The 17,083-nt window shown below is 44.2% G+C and overlaps 1 protein-coding gene across 1 annotated transcript in view; it reads left to right on the forward strand.

Moving 5' to 3' along the window:
* LOC138297011 (nucleolar pre-ribosomal-associated protein 1-like) overlaps window positions 1-16,474 on the forward strand; it is a 128,020-nt gene extending 111,546 nt beyond the window's left edge. The window contains 5 exon segments of the mRNA XM_069236530.1: window positions 7,159-7,370; window positions 8,948-9,055; window positions 10,451-11,013; window positions 11,016-11,476; window positions 12,478-16,474. Of these exon segments, the coding sequence (XP_069092631.1) occupies window positions 7,159-7,370; window positions 8,948-9,055; window positions 10,451-11,013; window positions 11,016-11,476; window positions 12,478-16,320 (5,187 nt within the window). The 3' untranslated portion in view covers window positions 16,321-16,474.
* The last annotated feature ends 609 nt before the right edge of the window (window positions 16,475-17,083 follow it).

A 17,083-nucleotide genomic window follows, 5' to 3' on the forward strand; every position in this document is an offset into this window, starting at 1 on the left:
TTACAAATAAATCCCTGGTGTCTAGTGGATTTTGCCCCCCCCCCCGGGGGCAGATCGGCCGAAAAAAAGGCGATCTGCCCCCGGGGGGGCGAAATACAAAAAAAATAGCCCCCCAGTGGGGCGACCCTTGCCCAAGGGGTCACCCCCAAAAAACACAATAAAAACAAAATCCCTGGTGTCTAGTGGATTTCACCCCCCCCCCTCCGGGGGCATATCCGCCGAAAAATCTGCGATCTGCCCCCGGGGGGGGGGGGGGCAAAATACAAAAAAAATAGCCCCCCAGTGGGGCGACCCTTGCCCAAGGGGTCGCCCCCAAAAGAAACTTTACACTAAAAATAAATCCCTGTTGTCTAGTGGATTTCGCCCCCCCCCTGGGGGCAGATCCGCCGAAAAAAAGGCGATCTGCCCCCAGGGGGGGGCGAAACACTAAAAAAAATTGACCCCGGGGCGGGCCACCCTTGCCCAAGGGGTCGCACCCAAAATACAAAAACAAAACAAAATCCCTGGTGTCTAGTGGATTTCGCCCCCCCCCCCCTGGGGGCAGATCCGCTGAAAAATCGGTGGATCTGCCCCCGGGGGGGGGGTGAAATACTAAAAATAATTGCCCCCCAGGGGGTCGCCCCCAAAAGAAACACAGCCCAAAGAATCCCTGGTGTCTAGTGGAGATTCCTGGCCCGCGATCGTGGAGCAGGAATCTTGTGAAAACAGGCACTGGGGGAAAGGAAAAACCCTTTCCTTTCCCCCCGTGTCTGTTTCCCCCCTCCCCCAAAACCCCAAAAACGGAAAGGACTCACCTGATGGGTCCTTTCCCCTCGACGCGCTGGAAGCAAATGGCTACCAGCGCGTTCGGCAACACTTGATGACGTCGGCGCGCAGTGCGCGCGCTGACGTCATCGGATTGCCTGTGGGGGTCGGGGGTGGAAGGGGAAGGTCTTCCCCTTCCATCCCCGCCTTGGGGGGGAGAGGGGTGCACAGGGGGGGCGCGCTAGCGCTCCCCCAAGTTCCCATGTGCCTTGGACGAGGTGACCTCGTCCAAGGCACACGGGAACTGTAGCCTTGGACGAGGTGACCTCGTCCAAGGCACAGAACGGGTTAAAGAGACATGATTCAAGAATACACAGCCTTGGTATTTGCCACACGGACATTTAATTGCATCAGCCACGGGCTTCTGAGCATTGCTTTGGGTACCATTAATCATTCCTTTACACATTAACCACTGAGCAGACGTGAAATTCAAGGTGAGGTCCTGCTTTGGAGGATCCCATAACATTTATGACAAGAACTCTCAACTGGCCAGTGGCATAATGCGATGGCACTGGCATGGATATGCTGACCCAAATTTAACTCTGAAATGAATTTGACTTGATCTATATGTTTATATGGATATTTTATAAAGTGAAAGACCACCCTGAAGAATGCCACTATTCAGAGCTATTCTGATGCCCAGTGACATTGGTAAGAATGTGTGACATTAAACTTCCATTCCTTGCTATCAGACTGGCCACAGTGTGTCTTTTCCCCCTCTTTCATTGTTTATCAACAAAATGTTAGTATCAAATTGTCACAGGACTGGTCTTTATGGAGTGTGTTGACAGGTGTTTCCACAACATACTGTTAGAAAAATCTTTAAAATTCACAAAGAGCATGCTTTGGCTCCGCCTACAGAATTAATACCCTGTCATCTCATGCTATTTACTGGTTGTTTGATGTATCACTGTCTCCTAAGGAGTGTGTGCACTGCACTGAATGAGGGGCAATTAAGATTCTGAAAAATACAATTTCTCACACTTCAAATTCTTTATTTTGTACTTCTGTTTCATACAGAAAGCTATTTTTTTGGCAATTATTTTCACAGCAGTAGACTTTATCAATGGTGTTGTAAGGAGTCAACTATAAGCCATGACGATCACCCCTAAACTACCACCATCATTAACACCTTTACCTCCACATTACCAGGTCTCGTACCAGAATATCATAACCAAAATATCATCCAATGCAAATGTTGTGTTCTAACTATTGTTTTCTAGATATTGTACAATTAAACTTAACATAAATCATCTACAACCGAAGGAGAACTATTTCTGTGAATGTTGTTTAGGACACAATATTTCTGTAAGACAAGTGCTTAATTTGTAAAAAGTTAACCACCAGGGCCCACGGTATTTCTCAGGAGTCCACCCGCCCCATGTCCTGACAGCGACAGCAGTAACTATGTGAAAGTTTTTTTTTTAAATATTAAACTTTCACTAGGTCATTCTGCTAAAAACAATTAGGCACACAGGGCCATATGTACGAACACTTTTTCCCATAGACACAGACGGGGTAAAAACCATTGCTACATCTGGCCCACAGTTCTACATTGTGGTGGATGAATATGGGCCATTTTTTTAGACAAAGGTGCCAGTGCTCAGCACCAGCAAACATGGGCATAAATTAAGCACTGTGTAAGACAGTGTTTTTGCTGAAGATACACTGACATCACCCAACCCATAACGGCTGCCACCATTACAAACACCACTACCTTTACCATCACCACCATCATTACCACTACTACCGCCACTTAAATTACCATCAGCGCCATCACTGCCACCACTATTAAAACTCCATTACCACCATTTTTTATCCCCGTCAGAAATACCACATTACTATCATCAACATTACCATCAACACCACTATCACCACTACCATTATGACTACTTCACCATTACCACCAAGACTACAAGTTCCACTACCCCATTATCATAAGTACATAATTTATACATTGCAAGTTTTACCAAAGGAAAGGAAAAAAAACTCTTATTTCCAGTGTTTGTTTCCATGTGTAACCTTGTTCTTTTGTCTCCCCCAGTGATTTATATACTTTATTTTTTTTAATACATATTCTTGTTATTTCACTTCCCTCATTATTTTTGTGTGCACTTTCTCTTTTGAACTCTGAAAATAGCATGCAAATCGTTTTCGAGTACAGGTGTTTGTTCTTTACCAGTTGCATTATCTCAGTTAGATGTTGATTCTTTGCGCTTGACATGCCCAAAATGGAGATTCTCCAGTGCCCACACCTTCCATTATACGCCTGTCATGGTTTCATCATTCTTTCAGGCTTCTAAGACCGTAAAAGCAAGTCTTGTCACCTGATATTCCAAAGGAACTTTAGCACGTGTTTAGCCCAGCTTAGAAGTGCCCAGCCTCTGAATTACCTGGCATTATCTAGCTAGGATTATGGAAATGGTATATGTGTGAGCCTTCATCTGTGCTTACTGAAGAGACTATAACAAATGCAGGATGTGACAATAATGAAGCTCCTGAGAACCCATCACTCCAGTACTAAGTGGCCAATACCAGTTTGGAAAAGGTCACAGTATTCAAAATCAGCAGAGTAACTTAGTCTGCATGGCTTTTAACAATTCTGTATGAGCATATCTAATACGACAGATGAGCATCATTTTGCACACGTTGGTTCACTAGATCATGATAACCAATAAAACGCAAACAGTGTTTTTATTTACTCATTTAAAAATGGATTTGGCACAGATGCACCTCTAAAATACGTTGTAACCTTGTCCTCAAGCTACAGTAGAGCGTTTGTAAAGACCTGGTAGACTCTTAAAACTTGATAGGGTTACAGGGTACAAGTTTGTCTGGGTCACTATCCTTTTTGGAGACAAAACCCACCATTTCAACATCTAATTGGCTCCCTGTGACATATGACATACCCCATGTTATCACCCTCTTGCTCCTTCACTTCAGTACCCTGGTCACTCTCCTCACACCTTGTTCTCTGCATGGGTTGTTTCATGCTCAGTACACCTTCAACTATTCCTCAAAATGTCCACCCCTGAGGTGGTGCAATGGCTTTGTGATTTCATTACTATACAAATAGGGCTGTCTGACACATGTCTCTTCCTAAACAACCCAGAGGTCCTTCTTATTAGCCATGAAGGAAACAACTCTGACTCGGTCCCTTTTCCTTCACTGTCCGTTGTCTACACAAACCATTTAAATTTATACCCAGGCGAAATGCCAGTGTCTCTGTTCAAACAAATCAGCATCCTGAACACCAGTGTAAGGTGATTTCCAAACAGAAGCCTCAGTGTCCAACAGGAGAACACACCGACACCTTCGCTTTTCTCTCCCATGACTTCCCATTTCAACTTTGGATCACCTCGGAGGTGTCTGTGTAGTGTTTCAAAAGGAAGTGCCAGGGCCTAAGACATTTTTTATCAAGGCCACTGTAACTTCCACAAATCACTTTCCATACCAGTGCTGCAAAATACCAGCACCGACTCTGCCTACCAACAATTACACTCCAACACATGTTATAGTATGTTCTCTTCCTGGGCACCCACACCTGTAAGAATGGCCTCAATTTGCTGGTAGTATCACCTGTCTTTACTGGTAGAATTACCTGTCTAACATATATTAGAACATTGAAATGTTGAGAGCTGCATTGAAGACAATGGACAAGCAGCGGCCTATGTAAACTGGTATAGGCCCGCTGATCTCAACATTTTAATGTTCTAATCCACAGTCACTGCTTTTCTCTTTCCCCTTTCTCACCAAATATATGGAGTGAGCAAGGGAAAGCAAAAAACAGGTGCTGCGCTGCAGGGCACACCAGAGCCTTCCCCATCCCTACGCCCATAGCTCACAGAATCACTTGGGCCTTGGAAGGAGGGAGAGGGAGTGCTGCTCGGATCCTGGATCTCCCTGGCCCTGAACGAGAAAAAAACAGTTTAAGCAAGCATGGAAGAACCAGGGGCTGACTTCGCTCCCTTTTACAGCTCTTGCTGTAAATGTTCAACAGCTTACAGCTGTGGCTCTGCGGGCACTGTTAGCTATAAATCATTCACAGCAAGAGCTGTGAAACAAAGGCTTCGGAGCCCAAGGGGTAGTTCAACACCCCTCAGGCTCCAACAGGCCTTTGTGTTTTTAAATGAGAACATTCTGCGTTCATGGGACGGAATGTTCTAATAGTTGTATAGCCCACTGTAGTGGACTATACTGGCCATTAAAGGCCCTCTCCATTTTTAAAGGCCCGACCCATGCTAGAGCAGGCCTTTAATGGCCGGTATAGCACGCTACAGCTGAACACTGAAATATTGAGAGCTCCATTGAAGACAATGGAGTAGCTCCAGGCTTTTAATGGGCGGTATAAGCCCAGAGTTTCAACATTCCAATGTTTTTCTTCTTGTTTCTCCTTTTTTATTTAAGAATATTCTGCCATTAGTGAATTGAATGTTCTTATAGCAGTATAGCCTTTCTGTCTCAGGCTCTCTCGGTTGTTAAAGGTACTCTCTCTTGATATAGGTCCTACCCTGTGGCTCAGGCCGATAAATCAGGTTCAGGAACATTAAATCCGGTAGAGACCTTGGCAGCGGGCTATACGGCTATATTGAATTGTTAAACTTGCTTCTGAAGTTCTCTTATATAAAAATAGATGGACAATGCCAACGTGTAGTACACTGTCATTTGTATGCTGCGCCATTGTTAAGAATTAAGTGCGGTGTGAAGCACTGGCAAACACTGGCACAAATTAAGCACTATATGTGTGTCTCCTTCTACTTTCTACATGTCAGGCACAAGCACATACATTCCTGGTCAATGCAGGAATGTAAATAAGTCAGGACAGATATGAACAACAATACAGGAAGGAGGGAATGGTTGAGGTGAACTGTTAGACGCGCCAGCCTTAGGGTGGTTTTCCTCCAAACATTTGCCTTTCTCCTCAATTTTTGCTGATAACCGTTTCTGCTGGCCTTAATACTCTGTGCACTTTACCACTGCTAACCAGTGCTAAAGTACGTGTGTTCACTCCATAAAACATGGTTATAGTGGCTTATGCCCAATTGGCATTATTCACTTACCTATAGGACCCCTGTAAAGTGGTAGTACATGTAACAAGGGCCTGTAACTTAAATTATAAAAGTGTTCCTGCAGACTTATTGTGACACCCACTTACATAGCCCTTTAAACATGTCTGAGGCTGCCATTGCACCCTGGCGTGCAGTTATAAACTGCCTTTTCGACCTGGTTAAATAAATCTTTTCCCAGGCCCAAACCTTCCTTTTTACAACAAATATGTCACCCCTAGCCTAGGCCCAGGACAGCCCAGAGGGCAGGTTGCAGTCTATTTAAAATGTAGGACATGTATTTTTAAGTTTTACATGTCCAGATAGTGACAAACCCTTAAGTTTGTTTTTCACTTCTCAAGGCCTATGCCTCCCATAGATTGCATTGGAGTTACCTTATTAAATTTAAAAGATGTAATTTCCAAATAAGACCAGGTAACCAGTTTGTGTTTGGTGTCTTCGTAATTGTAATGAATAATCCCCTCTTATGGTAAGTCGGATTTTAAATGACAATTTTTAAAATGCCATTTTAAGAAAGTTGGCTTTTTCCTGCCATTGCCATCTAATACCTGAAGCCTGCTTCTGCGTCATATTCCTCCTAGACAGCCACACACAATAATTAGCCATCAATGGCAGGATGGGAGTGAACAGCTGGGCACAGCCCTACTTACACTTGAATAGGCTGTATCCTGCCTCCACACAAAGTGCTTCGTACACCAGGTAGTTAGTCTGGAACCAGGACAGGGGAGGCAGGAAGCCTGTGCATTTCAAGAGAAAGCCTCTAGAAGCTTCTCCGACTTCAAAGGAAGGCACAGGTATTAATATTGGACCTTAGACACCAACTCTTCAGTACACTTTTGGACCTATGGAAGACTCTGGCAGGAAGAAGGACTGCTGTGCTGCTGAAAGGACTGCCAGGCTAGTGGACTGCTCCCTGCTGTGCTGACCTACTGCCCTCTTGCCTACGTGAGAAGGACTGCACCTTTAACTTGAACACATGATGAGCAGGTTTACTCCAGGGGTAGTCTCTTCTAACCAGCACCTTGACTCTGTAACTGTGAGTTCTACCCTGCCAAGTGGTGCCATCTCAGACCTGGATCCTTGGAAGTGGGCTTGAAGGCGCGGCCTGAAGGTGCAGTGCAACCCCAAGCAGAACCGACGCGTCAGCTCTACTGCGAGGATTTACCCAGAGCAAGGATCTTGCATTGATCTTGCAGCAAGTACCAGAGCTGCTGATGCACGACGGAGCCCCAAGGCAGGCCCTCACATCTCAAAACTTTCATTCACAGCACAGGTTCTCGCATTGCAGCCTCTTAGTTCTACGGAATGGATGCATCACTTTGGCTGCAACTCTTCCTTGATGCCGGAGTTCACATCGCAAGCCCTCATCAACAGGATCCTCGACAATGACGCAGGACCTTGCACTGCAGCTTCGCAGCCCCTTGGAACCAACGCGTTGCCTCGGCTATACAATGAATCCTCGATACAGGACCTCTCAACACTCTTCAACCAGTATTTAAGGTACTCTTGTTCAGCGGACCTAAAAAAGTCACTGTAGCTGGCCACCAGTGCTTCACAATTGTCCTGAATTTGTGGCTTTGTCCCAGTCAGGCATGACCAGATTTCCACATTTGGCACTCTGGTGCTATTTTCACTGACATCATTAAACCTAAATATCTCTGGTTCTACAGATTGTTTTTTGTTGTTTTGGTCTTGTTTTATTTATTACAATCTACCTTATTTTTCTAATTTGGAGTGGGAACCTTTTTGTGGTTTGTTTTCATCTTATTACTTTTTGAAGTGTTGCACAGATGCTTTACACATTGCATCTAAGGTAAGCCTGAATGCTCTGTGCCAACCTACCAGAGGGTTGAGCACAGTTTAATTTGGGGTTTGCTTGTGACTCCAACCTGACAAGGATTGTGGCTGCAGCCTGATTAGAGTTTCACCCCCTCAACCAGTAACCCAGTTTCTTACATGAACTGCAAGGTGGCAATGTAACAAAACGGGGTGAAATGCTGGGCAAAACATGACAATAAGCATAACTGTGAAGGACAAGAAGGAGGATGGGGAGAGGCCATAGTGAGTGTAGGGACAAAATGGGCTGAGGGTTGCCTCAGTGTACTATCGTAGTGCCTCGGGAGTTCCAGGCCATGGAGATAATGGATCTTTGTGAAAGAGTTGGCACAGTCACATTAAATCCACCTCGAAAACTGTGACAGCACCATGCTGTAATAACACTCTATAACACCTAAATCAAAAAACTGCTGGGTCTAATTTAAAAAAATGTTATTGCTAGGCTTCACAAAGACCTAAAATTGATGACAAGGAATTGCACATTTGTTAATATTGCTCACCAAAGACAGTGCACTTACTCTAATATTGTGCTGATTTTATCATTCTGAGGTGTGATGAGAAACAGTCTGGCAGCTGATGTAGGTAGGAGAGATCAAGTGCAAAATATGAATGGTCACAAAATCATGATCAGAATATTGAGGGACAAAATATAGAAAGATAATTTTGTATACATTTTCTATACCTAACTCAACATATATGTACATACTTGTGAAGTTAAGAATGGTAAATACCTCCCTCTGTGGACTTACCTGTTTGTATTTTGTCCCTGGATATACTGGACAAGATATTGTGACCTTTCAATATTTTGTCCTCGATATTCCCTACCACAGTCCTAGCGGCTGCTTTACACGCTGTCTTATTTGGCAATGCAATCATTCGATTCAAGTGAGAAATAGAAGGTTTATACTAACTTTGACACAGACTAAAGAGGATTGTCGGCCAATTCAGGTGTGCTATAGGAGGACAGGGTTGGCCACCTTTCTATTGCATAATACACAGGCAAAGATTTACTGCTGCTGTGTTTGCTAAACTAAATTCTTTTGTGATTTAATTTATACCCACTGGCTGTCAATTTAGGGTAACCAGGTGTCAAAGATTTCACTGGATGGTCCCACTTTTCTAACTTCTTCTCTGGTCTTCAGATTCTTATACCAAAATAAATGCGTCCCATTTTTTAGGAGAAATTCAGATGAGCATGAACCTTACAAGTAAGGTATTGTACAAGTGTTCATTTCCATTAGACTATTTCTAGAGCATTATGACAATAAAGGCATCCTGCTGCCTGAGCATCTGCTAGTATTCTCCACCCTCATTCCAAAAGACGTGGTAGCAGCCCAGCTTGACATGGGGTATGGCATGTCTTAGCATTTCTAACTATTTTGGCGTCTGTACATAGATGTGCTGTGCTGCATGCAATCCTAGTGTTATACTTGTAGGAAAAAGGAACAAATAGTGTGCACACAGCAGACAAGATCACTGGTTCTGGATTGCCCCAACCCTTTCTTCCCTCACCCACTCTGTGCCATATGTCTTTACTAAAATACATCCATGTAAAGTGGACCACAAAATGTGTCTTTATTTGTTTTTTACTGTATGATTAACGCAAAACACTCATCTTTGTTATGCAAGACCTGCATATATTCTTATAATGTTTAAAACTGTAGTCTATATACCAACGTCTCTGAAACTGTGTTCTGCCTCAGTGCTATGTCTATGAGTATTATTTGAGTAGTCCTAGGCTATTACTGCCATTTTGTACTCGTGTTTATATGATGAGTTCACGTCTCCTGTAATGGTATCCCCAACATTTCTGTTGATAACGAGGCCAGTGAATCAGGTTCATCGGAACCACGGTCGGCCACATGGCACAGGGGCGCCCATGAGAAACAAGCATCGGCAAAGCCAATAGGTTTTGCCTATGCAGACACAATGACGCAGTCAATGCTGGTGACAGAGTGGGACATGACTGTAGATACATGCACTCTCGAAGAGGGCATGTCCAAAAGTAACCAAAAAAAGGTACCTGGAAGAAGCCTGCGGCTAGCGGAAAGCCACTGGCTACAGACAGAAAACTGTACTTGGTCGCAAAATTAAATGATTCCAGTGGCCCTGCCTATAGCATACTAACAATGTGTATGGCCTTGCCTCACCCTAATAAGGAGACATTGGGCCTGATTCTAACTTTGGAGGACGGTGTTAAACCGTCCCAAAAGTGGCGGATATACCACCTACCGTATTACGAGTCCATTATATCCTATGGAACTCGTAATACGGTAGGTGGTATATCCGCCACTTTTGGGACGGTTTAACACCGTCCTCCAAAGTTAGAATCAGGCCCATTGTATTGTTGTTGTATTTATATTTCACTTACTACCCCTGACAAGGTGTTGATCATTTATAGTATTGTTAATGCTGATTTCCGCATACTGACAAATCAGCCACACTCACTTGCACAAGTTATTTAGTTAACCTGGGGGACTCTTTTTTTCATAGTTTGCTATTTCCGGCTGCCCTCAGGTAACCGTTGAAACTTGTATCTGCGAGACATCAAATTTACATCAGTCAGTTGTTAGAACTGACTTTAACCCTTCCATCCCCACCTGGGGGGGAGGGGAGTGCACGGGGGGCGCGCTAGCGCTCCCCCAAGTTCCCCTGTGGCTAGGACGAGATGATCTCGTCCAGGGCATAGAAGCGGTTAAGGAGTTGTGAAATTGTGATGTAAACCGTATATTGCCGTATTGTAGACAAGCCATATTCTTTATTTTACGTGATAGTGGAGTGTTTGATTACACATGGAAGGAACTGAATTTGTGTTTGGAATATTTGGATAAGATTGAAGACACCCATAAGGAAACTGTGATTAATTTCTTGGAAAAGATTTTAATTAAATTGATGTCGAACCCCCACCCATATACTGATAAGGCAGCAGATGCTGTCCAGGAAGCCAGCATGCTTCAGGTCAATGTGAACCAGCGTGACTCAGATAGTGTCAGTGTGCCCATCACTCATATCGATGATGTGCTAGATATGGTAGATGTCATCGTGGAAGGCAGTGAAGGCTTGGATGAAGAGATTGGCTTCACAATGAACGAAGACATGATTCTCAACACATTTCCTTTCAGTGCAGTAGTCCCTGCATCTTTGGAAGCAAGAAATACATTGCTTCTCCGGGATGATCAGTCAGCCGAGTGCATGCTGTCGTATCTGCAGGCAGTTCTGACTGATATCTTGCACTGTCAGCGAGATCCTTTGGCCTTCTGCTTGCTTCTACAATCCTATGACAAAGAACTCAGTTCTCTGAACATGAAACCTCTCAGATTTATCAGTTAAACACATACTATAGCCGCTGGATACCTAAACAAGTCAACGAAACACTGTTTGAACAAGCAAAAGATCCATTGATTGTAATCAACCTCAAAGATCAGTGTTCATTTTCGACTGTGTTGAAAAATGCCTACAGCAGTCATGATGTCCTACTCTTGGCAGAAACTACCAAGGATCAGCTGAAAGAAGCAATCTCCAAGCTAAAACTCTCTGAACTTTTGTTAGAAGTTAAACAAGTGATGCTGTATCTTAAAACTACAGTGGACGATTTCAGTAAGCTCAGCCGCGGTCCTGGTTCTGCCCTAGTCACCCTTTTCATGGACCTGCTTTATTCACTAATCTGTAGGCTGGATCAGGAGAACATTTCTAACCAACAGATGCCTGTTGAATCTCAGGCAGCAACCGACCTATTTCTGGACACAGAGGCCCTCATTCTGACCTTGGCGGTCTTTTCGCAAGACCGCCGAGTTACCGCCGCGGTGAAGACCGCCGACCGCGGCGGTATGCCGCTGTGCGCATTCTGACCGCTGGGAGCGTTCCGCCGGAAAACCGCCAGCAGCCACACTGGCGGTCGGTGGGAAAGTGGAGACTGGTCAACCTCCACCGCCACGCCAGCAGAACACCGCCCACAGAATTACGACCCACATTTCTGTGTGGCGGTCTTCTGTTGGCGGTGTTCTGTTGGCGGTCACCTCCCCATGGCTCCCGTCGCCTCCCGGAGGACCAACGCACAAGGTAAGTTGACCGTCCGTGAGGGGAGGGGGAGGGGGGGTGTTGTGTGATGTGGGCGTGCATGGGGGTGTGCATGTGAGTGTGTAGAGGGGGTGTGTGAGTGCGTGTATGCGGGCGGGGGGTGCTGCTGTGTCTATGGGTAATGTGTGCTGTTCGGCAGGTGCGCATGTCTGCATGTATGTGTGCGGGTATGTGTCCCCGTTGTGTATGTGTGTGTAGGGGGTGTGTATATGTGCATGTTGGGGGTGTGTGCATGTCGGGGTGCATGTATGTGCATGTCGGGGTGGGGGTGGGGAGGGGGTTCGTACCACCTCTGGGGGGTGGCAGGGGGGTGGAGGGTGTGGGGGGAGGACTCGGGTGGGTAGTGGGGGGTGGGGGAGACCCCTATCAGTGCCAGGGAAGGAATTCCCTGGCCCCGATAGTGCTTACCGCCATGGTTCGCATGGCGGTTCCCGCCCGCAAGAAACCGCGGCGGTAGGCAGGGTCATGATACCGTTGGCGGTCTTGGGACGACCGCCGGGCCGGAGTGCGCAAACTCCAGCCCGGCGGTCATGACCGCCGTGGCGGTCGGAGTGGGGAAGTGGCGGTCGGTCGCGGCGGTGACCGCCGCGGTCAGAATGCCATTTTTAATACCGCCGGTCTGTTCGCGGTCCGACCGCCGTCTCTCCGCCGACCGCCAAGGTCAGAATGAGGGCCAGAGTCTTTCACCACAGAGGAACCTACAAAGGATGAGGTATTGCAAGATATACTTACAGCAATTTTGAAGCATCCTGTGTTGGACAACTGGTTCCTGGCTTTAGAACACCAGACTCTTCCTCAGCACAATTTGAACCCTGTCACTGTAAAGCTCCTCTCAGGTCATATTAACAGTGGTATCATTAACTTGCTGAAGCTAAGTGCCCCGATGCTGGAAAACATCAATTGTCTTGACATATTATCCAAATACTTTCATGTTGTCACCCAGTGCATCTTAAAAGAACTTAAGAGTAGACTAACTGACTGCAGCAAAATGCCTGACAAAATGTCTCAGCCACTGATGTGTCTACAAGATATATATCAGTATCTTGACACACCCATGATAAAAGATGTGACTCTGGCTATGCTACAACTTCCAGAAGATTGCCTTACTATCAAGAGGTCCAAGAATGAGACCACTAAAGAAAAGCGTTTAAGTTTTTATGGAGAGGCTCTGGTGCAGTTACTCACAGAAAGCAACCGAAGGCAGCCAACAAAAAGAGAGATGGTAATATCTACAGAACATATTAAAGGATTGGGAATTTTGCTGTCCACATCTTCCAGTGAGGAACTGGCAAAGGTTCTTTTGTATGCCTTGCAGACAGAACCAGTATTTACGCATGCAGTTTCAGTGGATGTTCTCGTGTACTGCTTGGGTCAGATGACTGAAACCTGCGTTTCCATTGGAGCGTTGCTGGTGCACCACAGCAGAACTCACCTCTTCCAGTTTGAGCTTTGGTGTTTGAAAACTGGACAAGTTAAACACTTGAGGAAATACATGGATGCCTATATCCCTCTGATTGATGTTTACCTGCTATGCAAAGACCAGTACAATTTTTCCCGACCCTTACAAGTGTCCTCAGCAGTCCTAGAAGTTTTAAGAGATGCCTTTTGGAACAAACTGATGACTGTAGCTCTGACAAATCCACACAGTGAAACACTTTCCCAACAGCTGGCTGTGTTTTCCAATTTGATCCCATCTGCAGAAGAACAACAGATGTTAAATCTTATAGAACAACTCCCTGGTATTTTGGCACTTCCCGAAAATCACCAAAGCTGGATTGTGGCCGATGCTATTTCAAGTGTTTTAAAGAATACGGTTGAGCAGTCACGAGTTTGGAAACAGAGCCTGCTGTCAGCGTGCACAAAGTACTTAACAGCCTCGTACACCAGTAACAAAGAACACGAAAACCTACATGATACAGAAGCATCAATTTTAACAAGATTAGATGAACTTTAGCTTTTTCTTAAAGAAATGGTAGTGACAGAATGGAACAATTTTGTGAAAAAGGGCCTCAAGTGTCGCTACAAGGATAATACTTTTCTGAGAACACTTAAGACCGCCATTGACATACTGGATGAGACGGAAAGCCCAGAAAACAAAGAAATTATTCAATTGCCGATGCTTCACATGATGGTTACCCAGCATTCTTTATTTCTACAATCTTTTCTGCTGTCTAGAGATGAAGAAAGTCTGGACAGCAATAGAACAAGAGAGGCATTAGTGGATGTGTTATCGTCAATAGTTCAGAAGTGCCCCTCAGTATGTGACATTAATCACCTTGCTGTACTTTTGGGAGCATATGGTGCAACAATGAGTATAACAGGTCAAAAAATATTGCTACTTCTCCGAATGTATGAAAATAATAAAATAAGCCTCACAGACTTTAGATTATTGTTGTGGGGTCCAGCTGCTGTTGAACATCACAAGACACGGAAAAGTTTGGGGAAATCTCTAGGGCAGCAGCCAAGTACAGATGAGTTCCTCTCTTTACTGGATCGGGAACGAATGAGTAAAACTATAGCCCACTTCCCTCGGCACCGTCATCTACATCCCAAGGAAGGGGCCAGGATGTTATTTACAGATGAAAATGTGAAGGACTTCCAGGACCTATATGACCCATGTTTCCTGCTTCCACTCTTCAGTGAGTTGGTCAGGCCAGAGTATTTGATGGATTGCCGGAAGTTTGTGGAAGTCAATGCGTTGGGTTTAACTGTGGCTTCCCTCAGCAGTTATGACTCCAAAATACGAGCAGCCACTTATTACGTGCTGGGATCTTTTCACTCTCATTTGGACGGTCCTGGCTTTCGCGACAGGAGGCAGTTGCTTTATCTCATGGATGTGTTAAAAAATGGCATCAGTCGACAGAATCTTAGACTGACTTTCCCATTAACACTCTACATTGCAAAGGTGGCCCAGCAGTGCTTAAACCCAGAGGATCACATGTACATCAAGATAACCAAATTCCTTCTCATGCACCAGTATCTGGACTTGCAGAAAGTACCTGATTTCCACAAGCTCTTTTTTAGCTTTGACATAGAGCATAAAGTGGAACAGAAGTGGACTTTCCGACTCTTGGCAGACGGTTTGCAAGACAGATATTGCTATGAGCTGTATAACAATCAGAGGATTTTTCAAGTCATCATGTCTTACTATAACAGCCCACTGAGTAGTGGGTCCACCCAGGACCTGATATTTGAAATCCTGCAGAATGCAGCTATGATTACAAAGGCTGCATATGAGCTCATTCGAGATCACAGTATTTTAACCTGGATTTTGCATTTTTTGAATAAGAAGTTTCACGACAACAGAATGTTAGCTAGTGTTATAACTTTGTTGAGCAACTTGTGGAAAACCATCTTGGGAGACCGAGTGAGTGAAAAGGAAGCAGCAGAGAAGCAACCGAAGCTGCTACCTCTGCAGATAATCAACGAGTTCCTCCATGTTTTCATTAAACTCATTGAGTGTATGCGGACGAATTTAGAGTTGGTCCATCTAACTCAGTTCTTCAGTTCGTTAAGTTCAATACTGCGGTATCGTGCTACAGTCATGACTGCTTTCAAGCAAATGGACAGGTTTACCCTGAACGAGTCAGTATTTTCAACAAATGCCATCCTGATGCTCTTACACAAGTGGAGTGTGATTGAAAAGGACAAGGAACTTCAAGGTGATCTGCAGACATTGGCTCAGAAATAAAAGGTCAAAGAACTGCTTAAAACCATAAAAGAGAAAAACAAGCCTCATGTTCTAGGATGGTCATCGACTCGCCAAAGTCGGAAAAAGATGAACGTAGACTTGGAGGACAAAGTAGATGAACAGAAGGATGATACTCTTCTGGAAACATGTAAAGAACACTTGGAAATTATATTTCTTTACTGGGAGCCTACGTTCCAGTCTGTGTCTACAAATCTTCCTGCTAGGCAGGATGGAATAAAAGAGTCACAGGAGGAAACAGTAGGGCTTGTGTGTACAACTGCATATGTCGTGGTCAAGTGGGTGTTAAAATGTATGGCTACACACACCATAAATTGGCAAAATGTTTTTGAGATGTTACAGTGGCTTAAAACAAAGATATTGCCTCATGGTGCTGTGACAGACGAGATTCTGAGAGACTGTGGACTAAAAAGCGTTCTTTTTAAGATTTATAACCAAGTCAACAATGCAGGTTGTATGAAGACCCTCAACTTTGCTGCCCTCCATCTATTTAACACTGTGATGATCCAGCTATTGGAAGCGCAAGGAACACAACAACACCGTTTTCATGAAACTTTGAAGGAATTATGCCAACGTGCTGCAAACGTGGAGGACGACAAAAAGAAAGCTGCTCTTGTATTCTTGGTTTCTGTCTACATTGGCGATATGTGGCTATTGGCACAGGACACAGAGAAGTTCATGATCCATGTAAGAGCGGTATGTGAGGCAACAAACGAGAAATCAGCAGGCAGAAAAGAAAAGTCACCAAAAGGAAAGAGGCAAAAACAGTCAGAAGAGGCAATAGTCATTGTCTGCAAAGAAATCTCTGCTGTCACACTGCTACAATGAAATATTGAAGAGTCCAACTCTGAGTGAAAACTTGAATAGCAAATACATCATGAATGGTTTGATGTCTAGTAAATGTGTCTGTCAAACAGACAATATAACGTTCCTAAATAATACTTTTTTGGGTTGGAATTGTTAATGTTTGATACTTATAATTGTGATATGGATATCTTGAAATCTACTTAATGTCTTTAGAAGAAGGTTATTATTTTCATTGACAAACATCTTGAGCCATCTTGAGCAAAGCCTTTGCTTAAAGAGTGTAGATACTTCCAGACAGCACTTAATGACTTGAGCTCATACTTGCCTAAATTATCAAATATGGGCAGTCAGTACGTCTTCAAAATGTTGTTGATTGAATGGCATTTGATTGACCCTTTAGATAGTTGAAAACGGAATAGAGATCTATCAATAATGATGATATTATAGTGATTTGTTTTGTAAAAGAATATTCACCACAGGCCTTCAATTAAATTGCTGTTGGAGACCCCTAATCCTTGTGGGATATTCCAAAATGTCTACTGTCTGGATTGGCTTGAGGAGCATATAAATTATTTTCTTGTGCTCAAAACATAGATTTCCATGAAGGTTAAGATATTCTGTATTTAACTAGACAGTACTAATAGTAAAATTCTTTCAGTGCTGCTTTTTGTTCTGCAACAGAATTTACCAGTACATTACAGTACGTACAGTAATGCTTGTTGAATTGTAAAATGTATTTATAATGCAAGCACAACATTTGTTAAATGTTTTATATTAACAACGT

The sequence above is a fragment of the Pleurodeles waltl genome, chromosome 5 (genome assembly GCF_031143425.1).
Source record: "Pleurodeles waltl isolate 20211129_DDA chromosome 5, aPleWal1.hap1.20221129, whole genome shotgun sequence".
NCBI classification, from domain to species: domain Eukaryota; kingdom Metazoa; phylum Chordata; class Amphibia; order Caudata; family Salamandridae; genus Pleurodeles; species Pleurodeles waltl.